At 43.2% G+C, this 21,774-nt stretch overlaps 1 protein-coding gene across 15 annotated transcripts in view; it reads left to right on the top strand.

Moving 5' to 3' along the window:
* Window positions 1-21,774, top strand: part of KCNAB2 (potassium voltage-gated channel subfamily A regulatory beta subunit 2) — a 210,898-nt gene that overhangs the window by 147,825 nt on the left and 41,299 nt on the right. For all 15 annotated transcript variants that reach the window (XM_056544493.1, XM_056544503.1, XM_056544500.1 and 12 more), the window contains 2 exons: window positions 10,380-10,423; window positions 13,912-13,949. In XM_056544493.1, the coding sequence (XP_056400468.1) occupies window positions 10,380-10,423; window positions 13,912-13,949 (82 nt within the window). The remainder of the gene's footprint in view (window positions 1-10,379; window positions 10,424-13,911; window positions 13,950-21,774) is intronic.

The following is a 21,774-nucleotide window of genomic DNA, read 5'->3' as shown; positions in this document are numbered from 1 at the left end:
AACAGCCATTAGCTCTTTGAGCATGCTTGGAGTTGTTGTTCTGCAACAGCTGGAGGTCCACAGTTTGGAAACCACTGCTTTATTGTCAATGATTTTGCAAAACTACAACTCCCAACATGCCCAGACAGCCGTTGGCTCTCCGCACATGCTGGGAGTTGTAGTTCTTCAACAGCTGGAGGACCACAGTTTGGAGACCACTGCTTCTTTATTGTCCTTTACTTTGCAAAACTACAACTCCCAGCATGCCCGGACAGCCAACGGCTGTCCGGGCATGCTAGGAGTTGTAGTGTTGCAACAGCTGGAGGCACCCTGGTTGGGAAACACTGACATTTCACTGACCTTTGAATGAAAACAATAGTTAGTTTCCAGACAGTTTTATCAGATGTAGTTGAGATAAGTTTGTTATTTCCGAAAACTCTGTGGTAATGATAATGCCCCCGGCGGACAAAAGTCATATTTACTAGCAACATTTTGGCATTTTTACACCTCTCGCACCGCTCTTCATGTGAGTGTAACTGAGCGGCTGGGGAGAGGCCTCCGAAGCCCAAAATATTTATCATAATGAAGCCCGAAAATTCTGTGGAAATAATAGCAGAAATCTGCCCCAGCCTGAGGCGCACAGAAAGCCAAAGATTTAGGCCAAATTTATCAAAGGGATTATCCCGGAATAGGAAACAAGAGCTGAGTTCTTCTTAAAACAGCGCCACCCTGTCCTCAGATTGGGTGAGGTATTACAACTTGGCTCAAGTCACCTCAATGGAACTGAGCTGCAGAACCGCACCCAACCTGGAGACAGACGGGGAGTGGTTTTTGGACAAAATCTGCTGTTTTTCTATTCTTTGAAAACCTGTTTAAAACTCTTGCGCCTTTTTGTACAATTTTCCTCCAGTGCCTCCTGTGTATTCTTCCATAGCGCTGCCTGGAAACGTAATAACCCTTGTTACCTATCAAACACGTTTAGCTCTGCTACATCCTGCATCCACCCTGCCTCTAGTGATATAGAGAGGGATTGAGCAGAAATGGCAAAACTTTGCTCTGGTCTGTGAACAGGACGGATATAGGGTTATGTTCACACTTAAAGTAACCGCAGATGATGTGCATGAATGATGCCGAGCTATACTTTACACTTTATATATATATCAGATCTATTAATTTTCTATCTATCTCATATCTATCTATCTATCTCATATCTATCTATCTATCTCATATCTATCTATCTCATATCTATCTATCTATCTCATATCTATCTATCTATCTCATATCTATCTATCTCATATCTATCTATCTATCTCATATCTATCTATCTCATATCTATCTATCTATCTCATATCTATCTATCTATCTCATATCTATCTATCTATCTCATATCTATCTATCTATCTCATATCTATCTATCTATCTCATATCTATCTATCTCATATCTATCTATCTCATATCTATCTATCTATCTCATATCTATCTATCTATATCTCATATCTATCTATCTCATATCTATCTATCTCATATCTATCTATCTCATATCTATCTATCTCATATCTATCTCATATCTATCTCATATCTATCTCATATCTATCTCATATCTATCTCATATCTATCTCATATCTATCTATCTCATATCTATCTATCTATCTATCTCATATCTATCTATCTATCTCATATCTATCTATCTCATATCTATCTATCTATATCTCATATCTATCTATCTCATATCTATCTATCTCATATCTATCTATCTCATATCTATCTATCTCATATCTATCTATCTCATATCTATCTATCTATCTCATATCTATCTATCTATCTCATATCTATCTATCTATCTATCTCATATCTATCTATCTCATATCTATCTCTCTCTATCTCATATCTATCTCTCTCTATCTATCTCATATCTATCTATCTATCTATCTCATATCTATCTCATATCTATCTATCTATCTCATATCTATCTATCTATCTCATATCTATCTATCTATCTATCTATCTCATATCTATCTATCTCATATCTATCTATCTCTATCTCTCTCATATCTATCTATATATCTATCTATCTATCTCATATCTATCTATCTATCTCATATCTATCTATCTATCTCATATCTATCTATCTATCTCATATCTATCTATCTATCTCATATCTATCTATCTCTATCTATCTCATATCTATCTATCTATCTATCTATCTCATATCTATCTATCTATCTATCTCATATCTATCTATCTCATATCTATCTATCTATCTCATATCTATCTATCTCATATCTATCTATCTATCTCATATCTATCTATCTCATATCTATCTATCTCTATCTCTCTCATATCTATCTATATATCTATCTATCTATCTCATATCTATCTATCTATCTCATATCTATCTATCTCATATCTATCTATCTCATATCTATCTATCTCATATCTATCTATCTATCTCATATCTATCTATCTCATATCTATCTATCTCTATCTATCTCATATCTATCTATCTATCTATCTATCTATCTCATATCTATCTATCTATCTATCTATCTCATATCTATCTATCTCATATCTATCTATCTATCTATCTCATATTTATCTATCTCATATCTATCTATCTATCTATCTATCTATCTCATATCTATCTATCGCACATGTTGCAGTTCTTGTGCACTATAGGGAATGTAGTTTTAGCAGCTGCACCTGTGCCTGAGAGGCCCCCGGACCCCACCTGCCATGTAATAGGACCCCGGATTATAAATGGTGCAGAGCAGGTGGAGCCTCCTACAGGATCTGGTCCTGGGCCGAGGAGCCTATATGACTCTGTATACTGGGGTCGGCATCTGCTGGTTGTGGGGTCATTGATATCTGGATGTTGGAAAATGTCTGTTTACACATCATCCTTTGTAGGTAGGAGCTCCCTGTATATAGGCCTGTATATAGGACCCCCTGTATATAGGACCCCCTGTATATAGTACCCCCTGTATATAGGACCCCCTGTATATAGGACCCCCTGTATATAGGACCCCCTGTATATAGGACCTCCCTGTATATAGGACCTCCCTGTATATAGGACCTCCCTGTATATAGGACCTCCCTGTATATAAGACACCCTGTATATAGGACCCCCTGTATATAGGACCTCCCTGTATATAGGACCCCCTGTATATAGGACCCCCTGTATATAGAACCTCCCTGTATATAGGACCTCCTTGTATATAGGAGATCCCTTTATATAGGCCCTCCCTGTATATAAGACACCCTGTATATAGGACCTCCCTGTATATAGGACCTCCCTGTATATAGGACCTCCCTGTATATAGGACCTCCCTGTATATAGGACCTCCCTGTATATAGGACCTCCCTGTATATAGGACCTCCCTGTATATAGGACCTCCCTGTATATAGGACCTCCCTGTATAAAGGACCTCCCTGTATATAGGACCTCCCTGTATATAGGACCTCCCTGTACATAGGAGCTCCCTTTATATAGGACCTCCCTGTATATATGACCTCCCTTTATATAGGAACTTCCTGTGTATATAGGACCTTCCTGTATATAGGACCCCCTGTATAAAACAAACACCCAGCAATCAACAACTGGAAAGTAGTCAGGGTAATCAAGCAATCCACCGCCAGGTGAAAGAACTGAAAAGGCTTGGCAAGCCAAAAACAACAATACAGACAATACATTGTCCTATTTCTAATGAATTAATTGGTAAATTCCTCGGTAAAATAAGTATTTGGTCGCCTACAAACAAGAAGATTTCTGCCTCTCACAGACCTGTAACTTCTTCTGTAAGAGTCTCCTCTGTCCTCCACTTGTTACCTGTATTAATGGCTCCTGTATGAACTTGTTATCAGTATAAAAGACACCTGTCCACAACCTCAAACAGTCACACTCCAAACTCCACTATGGCCAAGACCAAAGAGCTGTTGAAGGACACCAGAAACAATTGTAGACCTGCACCAGGCTGTGAAGACTGAATCTGCAATAGACAAGCAGCTTGGTGTGTAGAAATCCTCTGTGGGAGCAATTATTAGAAAGTAGAAGACATACAAGACCACTGATAATCTCCCTCGATCTGGGGCTCCACGCAAGATCTCGCCCCGTGGTGTCAAAATGATCACAAGAACGGCGAGAAAAAAATCCCAGAACCACACGGGGGACCTAGTGAATGACCTGCAGAGAGCTGGGACCAAAGTAACAAAGGCTACCATCAGTAACACACTACACCGCCAGGGACTCAAATCATGCAGTGCCAGACGTGTCCCCCTGCTTAAGCCAGTACATGTCTGGGTCCGTCTGAAGTTTGCTAGAGAGCATTTGGATGATCCAGAAGAGGATTGGGAGAATGTCATATGATCAGATGAAACCAAAGTAGAACTTTTTAGTAAAAACTCAACTTGTCGTGTTTGGAGGAGAAAGAATGCTGAGTTGCATCCAAGAACACCATACCTACTGTGAAGCATGGGGGTGGAAACATCAGGCTTTGGGGCTGTTTTTCTGCTAAGGGACCAGGAGGACTGATCGCTGTAAAGGAAAGAATTAATGGGGCCATATATTGGGAGATTTTGAGTTAAAACCTCCTTCCATCAGCAAGGGCATTGAAGATGAAACGTGGCTGGGTCTTTCAGCATGACAATGATCCCAAACACACCGCCCGGGCAAGAAGGAGTTGCTTCATAAGAAGCATTTCAAGGTCCTGGAGTGGCCTAACCAGTCTCCAGATCTCAACCCCATAGAAAACCTTTGGAAGGAGTTGAAAGTCTGTGTTGCCCAGTGACAGCCCCAAAACATCACTGCTCTAGAGGAGATCTGCATGGAGGAATGGGCCAAAATACCAGCAACAGTGTGTGAGAACCTTGTGAAGACAGAAAACATGTGACCTCTGTCATTGCCAACAAAGGGATATAACAAAGTATTGAGATGAACTTTTCTTATTGACCAAATACTTATTTTCCCCCTGTATATAGGCCCTTCCTGTATATAGGACCTCCCTGTGTATAGGACCTCCCTGTGTATAGGACCTCCCTGTATATTGGACCCCCTGTGTATAGGACCTCCCTGTGTATAGGACCTCCCTGTGTATAGGACCTCCCTGTGTATAGGACCTCCTGTATATAGGATCTCCTGTATATAGGACCCCCTGTATATTGGACCCCCTGTATATAGGACCTCCCTGTATAGAGGACCTCCCTGTATATTGGACCCCCTTTGTATTGGACCTCCCTGTATATAGGACCTCCCTGTATATAGGACCTCCCTGTGTATAGGACCTCCCTGTGTATAGGACCTCCCTGTATATAGGACCCCCTGTATATAGGCCTGTATATAGGACCTCCCTGTATATAGGACCTCCCTGTAAGTAGCTTGGCCCCTCTGGTGTGTGGATCTCCAGCTGTTGTAAAACTATAACTCCCAGCATGCCCGCACAGGTCACACATGGCAGATCTCTTCAGGGGTCTCATTGGTCTGAGGTTTGTAGTAATCCATGCGCAGAGGCGGCCACATTCTGAATAATGGAGCGGACATGACGGTCTATGAATGTGACGGTCCCGGCTGTACGTGTCGTCACATAACACTCTCGCCTATCGAAGTGTTATTATCGGCCAATCAGAATTCAGATCTTCATTCCCAGTATCCAATAAATATAACCTGGACCCTCCTGTGTCACTTTGGGCCGTTTTATTCCCTATATACAGGAAGTGATGTCATCAGGGCCCGGGCCGCAGGGTCTGCAGGATATCATGGCCGTTATCTCTACAATGCCTTACGGTGTATTTATTATTGTAGATATTATTTATTCTGTTTTGTTTATTAATTTATATATTTATTTTTATATATTTTTGTAAGAATAGGCCAGTGCACTTATTTTCGCACTGCTCTGTATTACACGGCGGATAACGTGATCCTTCATAGCCACACCCCCTTTTATGGGGAAACAGCGATTTACCGTTTCATTGAATAGCAGACGTGTTACTTTTTCGAATATATTCTGCCTGTCATTGAAGTCAATGGGAGTGCTCAAACAAATGTGAAATACACGCCCTAAATACGCACGGAAATCAATGTGATCATAAATAAGCTTCTTAAAGGGGTACTCAACTGTCCCAGCGTTCGGAACATATAGTTCCAAATGCTGGGTGCGGGCTGCGGGGTCGGGATGTCACGACCACTCCCCTCGTGACATCACACCACGCCCCTCATTGCAGGTCTCTGGGAGGGGGCGTGGCAGGCACCACGCCCCCTCCCAGAGACCTGCATTGAGGGGCGTGGTGTGACGTCATGAGGGGCGTGGCCATGACATCACAACCCCTGTACCCAGCGCTCGGAACTAAATTCCAAGCGCTTGGTCAGTGGAGTACCCCTTTATGGCTGTGTTCACTCAGTGAGGAGAATGTATTATTGTCTGTGTAAGTTTGCCCCATTTGCCTGGGCCGGTGTTTTAACAACCAAGGGGCCTCCAGCTGTTGCAAAACTACAACTCCATGCATGCCCATACAGCCAACGGCAACAGCTGGAGACATCATGGTAGGGAAACACTGGGCTGGGCGCACGCCATGTACATCCCACATTAAAGGGGTACTCCACAGGAAAAAAATAATTAAATCAACTGGTGCCAGAACAGATTTGTAAATCACTTCTATTAAAAAATCTTAATCCTTCCAGTACTTTTTAGGGGCTGTATCCTAAAGAGAAATCCCAAATGAAATGCATTTCCTCTGATGTCATGACCACAGTGCTCTCTGCTGACCTCTGCTGTCCATTTTAGGAACTGTCCAGAGCAGCATATGTTTGCTATGGGGAATTTCTCCTACTCTGGACAGTTCCTAAAATGGACATAGGTGGCAGCAGAGAGCACTGTGGTCATGACATCAGAGAAAATGCATTTCTTTTTTGGATTTCTCTTTAGTATACAGCTTCTAAAAAGTACTGGAAGGATTAAGATTTTTTTTTATAGAAGTTATTTACAAATCTGGCACCAGTTAATTAAAAAAAAAAAAAAAGTTTTCCACTGGAGTACCCCTTCCAATAGTTATCAGCTATTGTATAATACACAGGAAGTTCTTTTCTTTTTTAATTTCCTTTCTGCCTGACCACAGTGCTCTCTGCTGACACCGCTGTCCATTTTAGGAACTGTCCAGAGCAGGAGAGGTTTGCTATGGGTATTTGCTCCTACTCTGGACAGTTCCTGACATGGACAGAGGTGTCAGCAGAGAGCACTGTGATCAGACTGAAAGGAAATTCAAAAAGAAAAGAACTTTCTGTGGAGCATACAGCAGTTGATAAGCGCCGGAAGGGTTAAGATTTTTAAATAGAAGTAATTTGCAAATCTGTTTAACGTTCTGGCACCAGTTGAGTTTAAAAAAAAAAAATAAAGATCTTCCAGTGGAGTACCCCTTTAATTACAATGCTGCATGTACTTCATAAATAGCAAACCTGCTTCAATACAGACAGGTTTCTCAGTGTGTTCCACGATCTGACCGCGCCGTACTGCATGAAAGTTGTTTCATTCAAATAGTCTAAATTACTTTTACCACTTTTTACCCATTGCCCAAATATTTGCGACTATTTAATACACACAAAAAAAAGTAAAACAGACTATAGATTGTCCCCCAGTGTATTTTCCGTCATATTTGTAGCGGTACTAAAAAGGAGTAGACATTCCTGGTTGGTTGTCGGAGGTTTCCTCTTAGGCTTTGTTCACACAGCAAGAGAATTCCTCTCGGAAAATCTGCTAAATTAAAAATGTTTTACTTTTATTGGAGATTCCGCTGTCCCATTCATAAAACTGAAAAGTCGTCCGTCTGCTTTCCTGTGCGGGATTTCAGCAGACTTGCAGATTTTCTGCCGTGTGAACGCAGCCTTAGTCCGGTGTCATCTCTGCCGCGATGGTCATTTACTCCTCTATAACCCCCGTCAGTGTCCTGAGAATTTTGAATCGCTTACTGGAAATAGCAGAATTTCTAGCGTAGAAGAGAGAACTAAGAAGACCCTGCACATCTGCTCAGCGCGTTTCATGCCTGAAGGACATAATTAAACTCTCCACACAACATGGTCCCGGCACAGGAACGAGCTTCGCCTCCCATTCAACCTCTGGCAGCTTTGCAAAAAAAAGGGGATTGGACGGCGTAATCTGATGATTCAGTCTAATACTGTGATGAATGTAACAACCAGCATCTGTTATCCCAGAACTCCATCCGCGCTGCTGTGTGTGAACTTATCTGGATGTAAAGTTGTCAATATTTATATACAATATGTTACATCCTTATTATACTCCAGAGCTGTACTCACTATTCTGCTGGTGAGGTCACTGTGTACATACATTACATTACTTATCCTGTACTGATCCTGAGTTATATCCTGTATTATACCCCAGAGCTGTACTCACTATTCTGCTGGTGAGGTCACTGTGTACATACAATACATTACTTATCCTGTACTGATCCTGAGTTATATCCTGTATTATACCCCAGAGCTGTACTCACTATTCTGCTGGTGAGGTCACTGTGTACATTACATTACTTATCCTGTACTGATCCTGAGTTATATCCTGTATTATACTCCAGAGCTGCACTCACTATTCTGCTGGTGAGATCACTGTGTACATACAATACATTACTTATCCTGTACTGATCCTGAGTTATATATCCTGTATTATCTCCCAGAGCTGTACTCACTATTCTGCTGGTGAGATCACTGTGTACATACAATACATTACTTAACCTGTACTGATCCTGAGTTATATTCTGTATTATACTCCAGAGCTGTACTCACTATTCTGCTGGTGAGGTCACTGTGTATACATTACATTACTTATTCTGTACGGATCCTGAGTTATATCCTGTATTATACCCCAGAGCTGTACTCACTATTCTGCTGGTGAGATCACTGTGTACATACATTACATTACTTATCCTGTACTGATCCTGAGTTATATCCTGTATTATACTCCAGAGATGTACTCACTATTCTGCTGGTGAGGTCACTGTGTACATACATTACATTACTTATCCTGTACTGATCCTGAGTTATATCCTGTATTATACTCCAGAGCTGTACTCACTATTCTGCTGGTGAGGTCACTGTGTACATACATTATATTACTTATCCTGTACTGATCCTGAGTTATATCCTGTATTATACCCCAGAGCTGTACTCACTATTCTGCTGGTGAGGTCACTGTATATACATTACATTACTTATCCTGTACTGATCCTGAGTTATATCCTGTATTATACTCCAGAGCTGTACTCACTATTCTGCTGGTGAGGTCACTGTGTACATACATTACATTACTTATCCTGTACTGATCCTGAGTTATATCCTGTATTATACCCCAGAGCTGTACTCACTATTCTGCTGGTGAGGTCACTGTGTACATACATTACTTATCCTGTACTGATCCTGAGTTATACCCTGTATTATACTCCAGAGCTGTACTCACTATTTTGCTGGTGAGGTAACTGTGTACATACATTACATTACTGATCCTGAGTTATACCCTGTATTATACCCCAGAGCTGTACTCACTATTCTGCTGGTGAGGTCACTGTGTACATACATTACATTACTGATCCTGAGTTATATCCTGTATTATACCCCAGAGCTGTACTCACTATTCTGCTGGTGGGGTCACTGTATATATACATTACATTACTGATCCTGAGTTATATCCTGTATTATACCCCAGAGCTGTACTCACTATTCTGCTGGTGAGGTCACTGTGTACATACATTACTTATCCTGTACTGATCCTGAGTTATATCCTGTATTATACTCCAGAGCTGTACTCACTATTCTGCTGGTGAGGTCACTGTGTACATACATTACATTACTTATCCTGTACTGATCCTGAGTTATATCCTGTATTATACTCCAGAGCTGTACTCACTATTCTGCTGGTGGGGTCACTGTATATATACATTACATTACTGATCCTGAGTTATATCCTGTATTATACTCCAGGGCTGTACTCACTATTCTGCTGGTGGGGTCACTGTGTATATACATTACATTACTTATCCTGTACTGATCCTGAGTTATATCCTGTATTATACTCCAGGGCTGTACTCACTAATCTGCTGGTGAGGTCCTGTACTGATCCACATTATTATGTGTAGTGAATAGAGACTCATCAGTAGTGTCTTATAATTTATGTATTACATAAAAAAATGTAAAGAAGAACTCTGGTTAATATGGTAACGGTGACTCTTTTTCCTCTTGCGTTACCTCTTGTTTGTGCTGTTTCACAGGTGATAGTAGTTCTGATTACCATTTCCCATCATACCTCTGTCCTTTATCCTCATTGTCCTCCATCCCTTACACTGCGGACCGTTCACTGGTAATGAATCCATACATTGTTCTTATAGTAACAAGGTCACATGTTCTTTTTCAGAAATCTTGGAAAGTCCGGCCTAAGGGTCTCCTGCCTGGGCTTAGGTGAGTACAAAATCTAACATTTCTTTAGAGTCTGTTTTATATTGTTGTTTTTATTGTGTGATATTCTGAAAATTAATAAAAAAGATTTCAAGAGTCAAAGGGAAGGTTATGGCACAACTGGGAACATTTTGTCTTAAATTTGTCTGTTTCCCATGTTATTTATTTAGTTAGAAATAAAGTGACGCTTATGAGAAGTGATCGGGGCCTTACGGTTTGTTTGTTGTTCCTCAGGGGTGTGGCCTAATTCACTGTTTATTAACCCAATATATTTTTTTATAGAGGGTCGGCAGGGCAGAGAACACCCACTGGGAACTGCAAGTTGCAGTTTTGCAACAGGTTTAGGCACACTGGTTGGGAATCACTGGCCTATGCTGTATCCCAGTACAAAACACCAAGGACACCTTTCTTCAAGAGGGGGGGTTTGCAGTATCCCGGTACATCTTGGTGCCTATCATGTGCTTAGGACCCTTAAAGGGGTATTTTCCCATCTTGCAAAGGTATTCTCTATCCCATTGTTTCACAATTATACCAGTGTTATACCAGTGTTTCCCAACCAAAGCGCTTCCAGCTGTTGCAAAACTACAACTCCCAGCATGCCTGGACAGCCAACGGCTGTCCGAGCATGCTGGGAGTTGTAGTTTTGCAACAGCTGGAGGCACCCAGGTGTTTAAACATTGCCCTACCCATAGGATAGGTGATAAAAATCTAATCGGTGGGAGCACAACTGTTGGAATGGCCACTGATTCTGAGAATGGTGGACAGCGCTTCATTCATTTACTATAGGGCTTCCAAACATGGCGCAGCTCAGCGCTTAGAGCCCCACAGATCGGACTACATTCACATCATCGTTTTTGCATCCATTATATGTATTGTAGAAACAGTTGGCCTGGAATCGTGCACAATATTTTGCTGCAGTCTCGTATCTGTCAGACATATGGTCGTACGGTTTCACACATTTTTGTCCATTTCATTTAAACCTCTTCCCGCCATTCCCCGACGTGCTGCAGGAGATCGATGGCGGGACCCGGCTGTCAATCACAGCCTGGATCCCACCACAGTGGCTGAGACAGAAACCGCACTGGTCTCAGCAGTGTTATCCCCATAAATGCTGTGCTTAGCAATTCCCGGGGTCCCGATGGTTGCTATGGCAGTAGGAGGCCAGCTGATGACCTTATGTCTGCCATGTACAGAAGCCTGGGTGGGCCAACCATACGCTTAATGTCAGTGTAATACTGATAGTTAAACTGTAGTACAGAAGTATAGTATACTATAAAAGGTTTGTCAATAAATAAATTAAGTAAAGAAATAAAAAATATGTTCCTTTCCTAATAAAGCCCTGTATAATTATTATTATTAAAAAAAAACTATACATAAACGGTATTGCCACGTTCGTATTGACTTGTACTATAAAACCATAATGTTACTTATTCCATATAGTAAACGCCGTAAAAGAAAAGCACAAGAATTGCCTATTTTGGTCCAAGCGTGGAATAAAAATCAAAAGGTAGCATGTATCGGAAAAATAGTAAATAATAAAAGCTCAGCTCATCCCGCAAAAAATCGGTACCCGAAACAATGCAGTCGGATGGAAAATAGAAAAGTTATGGAACACAGCAACACAAAAATAAAATATATATACATAAAAAGCAATATAAATTATAATAATCGATATAATATAAATCTCCATAATCGTATATATATATATATATATATATATATATATATATATATATATAATCGTACCCACCCACAAAATTAAGAGAACATCATTTTTGCCATACAGTAAATGTGAGGATCATAGGAGATATGTGTGGGCTGAGATTATTGGCTGATGGCTAGCATGTGTTTAGGGACCTTTTAAAAGAGTATTTTCCCATCTTGCAAACTTATTCCCACTGTTTCACAACCAGGGTACTTCCAGCTGTTGCAAAACTACAACTCCCAGCATGCCCTGACAGCCGTTGGCTGTCCGGGCATGCTGGGAGTTTTAGTTCCACAACAAGTGGAGGCACATAGTATGAGAAACACTGGCTTATGCGGCAACCCAGTACAAAACACCAAGGACATCTTTCTATAAGAGGGGGTGTTTGCAGTATCCCAGTACATTTTGGGTTTTTTGGCCGCCTGGGCACCCTGGTTTGGAAACCCTGTGGCGATAAAAATCCTATCATGGGGCACAATGGTTGGAACGGTGACCGATCATGAGAACGGAGAAGCAATGAACAGAGCACACTGTGTGGCCAGCGCTCCATTCATTCACTATGGCTTTCACAAAAACGCTGCATGTATTAACACAAATTTACTACTAATATAAAGTACAGTATGTCACAAAAAAACTGTCTCACAATCTCTTCACTCAGTGAAAGCTTTGAGTTATTACCACTTAGAGAGTTACGGGTCAGATTTGAATAATCGGGCTTAGTCTTTAAAGGGGTACCCTGCCCCTAGACATCTTATCCCCTATCCTGTGATCTCAGCTGCGGCACTCCAGACATCCGGTGCATGGAGTGAACTTTGCTCTGTGCCAGATGGCTGGCGAGGTGGAGGCTCGTGATGTCACGGACACACCCCGCCTGTGACATCACGACCATGTCTCCTCAATGTAAGTCTATCATAGTCATAGACTTGCATTGAGGGGGGCGTGGCCATGACCTCCGGATCGGGGTGCGGCTGTGACGCCACGAACCTCTGGCGCTGCACCCGACGCTCTAAACAAACGGCAGGTGCAGCAGGGAGATCGCAGGGGTTCTCAGCGGCAGAACCCCCGCGATCAGACATCTTATCCCCCATCCTTTGGATAGGGGATAAGAGGTCTAGGGGCGGAGTACCCCTTTAAGGTAAAAAACAGGCTTAGTCCTTAAGGGTGCCTCAAAATACATGTAGAATACAGTGTGTGAACCTGGCCTTAAAGGGTTATTCCAGGAAAAAACTGTTAAACAGATTTGTAAATTACTTCTATTAAAAAATCTTAATCCATCCAATAATTATCAGCTGCTGAAGCTGAGTTGTTGTTTTCTGTCTGGCAACAGTGCTCTCTGCTTGTCTCGGGAACTGCACAGAGTAGAAGAGGTTTGCTATGGGGGATTTGCTTCTACTCTGGACAGCTCCCGAGACAGGTGTCATCAGAGAGCACTTAGACAGAAAAGAACAACTCAACTTCATCAGCTCATAAGTACTGAAACAATTAAGTTTTTTTAATAGAAGTAATTTACAAATGTGTTTAACTTTCTGGAGCCAGTTGATATATAAAAATAAGCTTTTTCCTGGATAACCCCTTTAAGCTAGAATCTAGAGTGCATGGTTTGGTGCAGTTTTTGTTTTTCAGTTGGAATATAAGGCGTTTAGAAATACTGCATTGTGTGATCCAGGCCTTATGGGGACACCCTAACCTGCTGTTAGTTACTGTCCTTCCTATTGACCTCGCTGTGTGCGACATGCCGAGGATTCTTACGATATTCTTGACATTCTGGCTTCTGTGTCTTCTACAGGAACATGGGTGACGTTTGGAGGTCAGATCACAGATGAGGTAAGTCCCCGGGGGGTATAAATAACGCTGCAGTGATTGTGAGGACCGGGTGAGCGGCCGCTCAGGGGTCAGGAGACGTTTTTTCTACATCTGTCGGCTTTTCATCAGGCTTCACTTATTTATATCTATGTCTGACAAGGAGATCTGCGCCCGGCCCGGAGCTGTCATCATGGGCATCCGTTTTATTCATCATTTGGTTTTGTATTTGTTTTTTAAGATCTGTTGTTTTTAGTCTTTTAATATGTTACATATTTTATTGTTATGTTTTATTTTTATTATTATTATTTATTATTATTATTTTTTTTTTTCCCCTTTTTTATACATATGTGCACCACAGGTTTAAGGCCTGAACTGAAAGCGTTATAGATCACTACAGTGTTTCCCAACCAGGGTGCCTATAGCTGTTGCAAAACTACAACTCCCAGCATGCGGCTGTCCGGGAATGCACACAGTTGTAGTTTTGCAACAGCTGAAGGCACCCTGGTTGTGAAACACTTGATCACTATGATACAGTCATCAGTCCGACAGCTCTTAGCTTCAATAGTTGCAGGAGGTTTCCTATAATGACAAAAACTTATTATTTATCCTTTGACCCCTTAATTATGAATCTCTAAGGTGAGGCAGTGAAATGGTTAATGCTGAATGCTTGGGGTCCGATGGTTTAGTCACCTCCCCAGACTCCAGGATTACTCTGGCTGTAACATCCTGTTACCTCACTGTACTGATCATAGAGATGAGTGCAGGGAGGGGATAGAGAGGACTGTGCAGCTATTACTGTATGACCACACAGTTCTCTATATGATTATAGTGATGAGTGCAGGGAGGGGATAGAGAGGACTGTGCAGCTGTAACTGTATGACCACACAGTTCTCTATGATAATATAGGTGAGTGCAGGGAGGGGATAGAGAGGACTGTACAGCTGTAACTGTATGACCACACAGTTCTCTCTATGATCATAGAGATGAGTGCAGGGAGGGGATAGAGAGGACTGTGCAGCTGTAACCGTATGACCACACAGTTCTCTCTATGATCATAGAGATGAGTGCAGGGAGGGGATAGAGAAGACTTTACTGCTGTAACTATATGACCACACAGTTCTGTCTATGATCATATAGATGAGTGCAGGCAGGAGATGGAGAGGAATGTGTGTCTGTAACTGTATGACCACACAGTTCTCTCTATGATCATATAGATGAGTGTAGGGAGGGGATAGAGAGGACTGTGCAGCTGTAACCGTATGACCACACAGTTCTCTCTATGACCATAGTGATGAGTGCAGGGAGGGGATAGAGAGGACTGTGCAGCTGTAACTACATGACCACACAGTTCTCTATATGACCATAGTGATGAGTGCAGGGAGGGGATAGAGAGGACTGTACAGCTGTAACTGTATGACCACACAGTTCTCTCTATGATCATAGAGTGCAGGGAAGGGATAGAGAGGACTGTGCAGCCAACAGTATGACCACAGAGTTCTCTCTATGATCATAGAGAATAGTGCAGGGAGGGGATAGAGAGGACTGTGCAGCTGTAACTGTATGACCACACAGTTCTCTCTATGATCATAGAGATGAGTGCAGGGAGGGAATAGAGAGGACTGTGCAGCTGTAACAGTATGACCACAGAGTTCTCTCTATGATTATAGAGAATAGTGCAGGGAGGGGATAGAGAGGACTGTGCAGCTGTAACTGTATGACCACACAGTTTTCTCTATGATTATAGAGATGGGTGCAGGGAGGGGATAGAGAAGACTGTGCAGCTGTAACTGTATGGCCACACAGTTTTATCTATGATCTTAGAGATGAGTGCAGGGAGGGAATAGAGAGGACTGTTACTGTATGTACACACAGTTCTGTCTAGGATAAGACAGAATTCAGGAGCACTCTGCCTGATCTGTAGGAGCTTGGTCAGGCAGTCTGTGTGGCAGTAGACCTTCCCTGAGTATGGTTACTTTCTGAGCTGCCGCACTGTTTTGAAAGGGCAGGGATGCCGGCCAACCCAAACCCTTCCCCACCTGAGACCGTGGACCCAAAACAACTGGGAAGCACTGCTCCAGAGAATACATCTCCTGTGCTCCATAGTCCAGTGATTACATGCTTTATACCACTCCAGCCACTACATGGCATTGTGTGTGCGTCATTCAGGGGCCCTCGTCTTCCCTTATTGGCCTCATTCTTACCAATATAAATCAGTATACGGCAAAACTGTCCTTATATGGATAACTCTTTATATATGGTAACTGTCCTTATATACAGTGGGGATCAAAAGGTTGGGCACCCCAGGTAAAAATTTGTATTAATGTGTATAAAGAAGCCAAGGAAAGATGGGAAATCTCCAAAAGGCATTAAATTACAGATTAGACATTCTTATAATATGTCATCAAAAGTTACATTTTATTTCCATCATTTACAGTTTCAAAATAACAGAAAACAAAAAAATGGCGTCTGCAAAAGTTTGTGCACCCTGCAGAATTTATAGCATGCACTGCCCCCTTTACAAAGCTGAGACCTACCAGTATCATGGATTGTTCTCAATCATCATGTGGGAAGACCGGGTGATGTCAATCTCAAAGGTTTTAAATGCCCAGACTCATCTGACCTTGCCCCAACAATCAGCACCATGGGTTCTTCTAAGCAGTTGTCTAGAAATCTGAAACTGAAAATAGTTGACGCTAACAAAGCTGGAGAAGGCTATAAGAAGATAGAAAAACGTTTTCAGATGTCAATATCCTCTGTTCGGAATGTAATTAAGAAATGGCAGTCATCAGGAACAGTGGAAGTTAAAGCAAGATATGGAAGACCAAGAAAAATATCAGACAGGACAGCTCACAGGATTGTGAGATAAACAATTCAAAACCCACATTTGACTGCACAATCCCTCCAGAAAGATCTGGCAGACACTGGAGTTGTGGTACACTATTCCACTATAAAGAGATACTTGTACAAATATGGTCTTCATGGAAGAGTCATCAGAAGAAAACCTCTTCTACGTCCTCACCACAAAAATCTGCGTTTGAACTTTGGAAATGAACATATAGACAAGCCTGATGCATTTTGGAAACAAGTTCTGTGGACCGATGAGGTTAAAATTTAACTTTTTGGCCGGAATGAGCAAAGGTACGTTTGAAGAAGAAGGGGAACAGAATTTAATGAAAAGAACCTCTGTCCAACTGTTAAGCATGGGGGTGGATCAATCATGCTTTGGGGTTGTATTGCAGCCAGTGGCACAGGGAACATCTCACGAGTAGAAGGAAAAATTGATTCAATAAAATTTCAGCAAATTTTGGATGCTAACTTGATGCCATCTGTGAAAAAGCTGAAGTTAAAGAGAGGATGGCTTCTACAAATGGATAATGATCCTAAACACACCTCGAAATCCACGGGGGATTACACAAGGAGGCGTAAACTGAAGGTTTTGCCATGGCCTTCACAATCTCCTGACCTCAACATTATTGAAAATCTATGGATAGACCTTAAAAGAGCAGTGCGTGACAGACAGCCCAGAAATCTCAAAGAACTGGAAGACTTTTGTAAGGAAGAATGGGCAAAGATACCTCAAACAAGAATTGAGACTCTTGGCTGGTTACAAAAAGCGTTTGCAAGCTGTGATACTTGCCAAAGGGGGCAGTACATGCTATAAATTCTGCAGGAGGCCCAAACTTTTGCAGATGCCATTTTTTGTTTTCTGTTATTTTGAAAGTGTAAATGATGGAAATAAAATGTAACTTTTGGTGACATATTATAAGAATGTCTAATCTGTAATTTGATGCCTTTTGGAGATTTTTCCATCTTTCCTTGGCTTCTTTATGCACATTAAAGGGGTTCTCCGGTGCTTAGATATCTTATCCCCTATCCAAAGGATAGGGGATAAGATGCCTGATCGCGGGAGTCCCGCCGCTGGGGACCCTCAGGATCATGCACGTGGCACCCGTTTGTAATCAGTCCCCGGAGCGTGTTCGCTCCGACCACAAGGCCACCGGTGTGTGACGTCACGCCTCCGCCCCAGTGTGATGTCACGCTCCGCCCCTCAATGCAAGCCTACGGGAGGGGGCGTGATAGCTGTCACGCCCCCTCCCGTAGGCTTGCATTGAGGGGCAGAGCGTGACATGACACGGGGGCGTGACGTCACACGCCGCCGGCCCAGTGGTCGCCGGTAATCAGACCCGGAGCGAACACGCTCTGGGGACTGATTACAAACGGGGGGGGGGGGGGGGGGGGTGCGTGCAACATCACAGGGGTCCCGCCGTTCACCTGCCTCTCCTCTGACTTGCACACCGCACTCACCTGCCTCTCCTCTGACTTGCACACCGCACTCACCTGCCTCTCCTCTGACTTGCACACCGCACTCACCTGCCTCTCCTCTGACTTGCACACCGCACTCACCTGCCTCTCCTCTGACTTGCACACCGCACTCACCTGCCTCTCCTCTGACTTGCACACCGCACTCACCTGCCTCTCCTCTGACTTGCACACCGCACTCACCTGCCTCTCCTCTGACTTGCACACCGCACTCACCTGCCTCTCCTCTGACTTGCACACCGCACTCACCTGCCTCTCCTCTGACTTGCACACCGCACTCACCTGCCTCTCCTCTGACTTGCACACCGCACTCACCTGCCTCTCCTCTGACTTGCACTCCGCACTCACCTGCTCCTCCTCTGACTTACACTCCGCACTCACCTGCCCCTCCTCTGACTTGCACACCGCACTCACCTGCCTCTCCTCTGACTTACACACTGCACTCACCTGCCTCTCCTCTGACTTGCACACCGCACTCACCTGCCTCTCCTCTGACTTGCACACCGCACTCACCTGCCTCTCCTCTGACTTACACACTGCACTCACCTGCCTCTCCTCTGACTTGCACACCGCACTCACCTGCCTCTCCTCTGACTTGCACACCGCACTCACCTGCCTCTCCTCTGACTTGCACACTGCACTCACCTGCCTCTCCTCTGACTTGCACTCACCTGCCTCTCCTCTGACTTGCACACCGCACTCACCTGCCTCTCCTCTGACTTGCACACCGCACTCACCTGCCTCTCCTCTGACTTGCACACCGCACTCACCTGCCTCTCACCTGCCTCTCCTCTGACTTGCACTCCGCACTCACCTGCCTCTCACCTGCCTCTCCTCTGACTTGCACGCCGCACTCACCTGCCTCTCCTCTGACTTGCACCCGCACTCACCTGCTTCTCACCTGCCTCTCCTCTGACTTGCACTCACCTGCCTCTCCTCTGACTTGCACACCGCACTCACCTGCCCCTCCTCTGACTTGCACGCCGCACTCACCTGCCTCTCCTCTGACTTGCACGCCGCACTCACCTGCCTCTCCTCTGACTTGCACACTGCACTCACCTGCCTCTCCTCTGACTTGCACGCCGCACTCACCTGCCTCTCCTCTGACTTGCACTCACCTGCCTCTCCTCTGACTTGCACACCGCACTCACCTGCCTCTCCTCTGACTTGCACTCACCTGCCTCTCCTCTGACTTGCACACCGCACTCACCTGCCTCTCCTCTGACTTGCACACCGCACTCACCTGCCTCTCCTCTGACTTGCACACCGCACTCACCTGCCTCTCCTCTGACTTGCACACCGCACTCACCTGCCTCTCCTCTGACTTGCACACCGCACTCACCTGCCTCTCCTCTGACTTGCACTCACCTGCCTCTCCTCTGACTTGCACACCGCACTCACCTGCCTCTCCTCTGACTTGCACACCGCACGCTCTTGTCGGTTCCATTATTTGTGACCATTGTGCTGAGCGTTTTGTTTCTAGCGATCCGCACAATGGACGGATTTGCTGTCTCGGCAGGAGGAGCAGCAGGATTCCCTTGAAGCCCACAGACCTGCATGTATTAAGATGTGCACATATGACTTTCTATTAGTTACATAGCGCGGTCACTAGGACAGACCTGGAATTGGGGTACAGGGTATACGGGCGCTCAGTACCCGCTGGTCTGGCTGCTGCCCAATGTGACGGAACCTGACGGCTGTGTTTGCTGTAAGAGCTGCAGACATTGGATAGATCAGTGTTTCCCAACCAGGGTGCCTCCAGCTGTTGCAAAACTACAACTCCAAGCATGCCCGGACAGCAGAAGGCTTTCCAGGCATGCTGGGAGTTGTAGTTTTCCAACAGTTGGAGGAACCCTGGTTGGGAAACACTGGGATAGATGTTTGGGTATAAAACTGCACCTTCCGCGGTGATGATGGAGCTGCCAAACTTATAAGATTACTTTTTTATTTATTACAAGGAGGCGGAGCTGAGCTGCTTATGCACGCCCACACAGATGCACACTCGCCCACACAGATGCACACTCTCAAGAACGTACGCATGCATGCTCACACATGCACAACATATATGTTATTGCAGCATTTAGAACTGTCAGAACTAATATATATATAATAATTTTATTTGATAAATTAGTTATTAATAAATTAAATAAGAAGCAGCAATAAAGTCCCATCTACCCCAAAATGGTATCAATAGAAAGTACAGATCATGGCTTAAGAAATGTGTCCTTACATATCGCGCCATAGATAGAAGAATATAAAAGTAAAAATGATCACTCTCATAAAATTTTTTTTGCTATTGCACTCTATATGGTAAATAAAACATCTTTCTAATGTTCTTTGTTTAAAAAAAAAAAAAAAAAAGTTTTCTATGTTTTATTTATGTTTAAAAAAGCCGCCACTAGGTGTCTCCCTACTTGTCCAGAGCACATTTCCCCCCCATCTCTTGCACAGACTTTGGACTCCTGCTAATTATAACCCCAATCCTAAACCTAATCCTAACCTCTTATCCTAATCCCTAATTATAACCCTATTCTTACCCTCGAATTTTAACCCTAATCCTAACCCCTAATGATAACCCTAATCCTAACCCCTAATTATAACCTTATGCTTACCCTCGAATTATAACCCTAATCCTAACCCTAATCCCAATACCTAATCCTAACCTCTAATTATAACCCTATTCTTACCCTCGAATTATAACCCTAATCCTAATACCTAATCCTAACCCCTAATCCTAACCTCTAATGATAACCCTAATCCTAACCCCTAATCCTAACCTCTAATGATAACCCTAATCCTAACCCCTAATCCTAACCTCTAATGATAACCCTAATCCTAACCCCTAATCCTAACCTCTAATGATAACCCTAATACTAACCCCTAATCCTAACCTCTATTGATAACCCTAATCCTAACCCCTAATCCTAACCTCTAATGATAACCCTAATCCTAACCCCTAATCCTAACCTCTAATGATAACCCTAATACTAACCCCTAATCCTAACCTCTATTGATAACCCTAATCCTAACCCCTAATCCTAACCTCTAATGATAACCCTAATACTAACCCATAATCCTAACCCCTAATCCTAACCCTAATACTAAACCATAATCCTAACCCCTAATCTTAACCCTAATACTAACCCCTAATCCTAACCTCTAATGATAACCCTAATCCTAACCTCTATTGATAACCCTAATCCTAACCCCTAATCCTAACCTCTAATGATAACCCTAATCCTAACCCCTAATCCTAACCTCTAATGATAACCCTAATACTAACCCCTAATCCTAACCTCTATTGATAACCCTAATCCTAACCCCTAATCCTAACCTCTAATGATAACCCTAATACTAACCCATAATCCTAACCCCTAATCCTAACCCTAATACTAAACCATAATCCTAACCCCTAATCTTAACCCTAATACTAACCCATAATCCTAACCCCTAATGATAACCCTAATCCTAACCTCTAATCCTAACCCCTAATTATAACCCTAATCCGTAATAATAACCCTATTCT

Source organism: Hyla sarda, chromosome 10 (genome assembly GCF_029499605.1).
Source record: "Hyla sarda isolate aHylSar1 chromosome 10, aHylSar1.hap1, whole genome shotgun sequence".
Lineage (NCBI taxonomy): Eukaryota > Metazoa > Chordata > Amphibia > Anura > Hylidae > Hyla > Hyla sarda.
The sequence above is the reverse complement of the archived record's forward strand: the minus strand, read 5'-3'. Positions and strand labels throughout refer to the sequence as shown.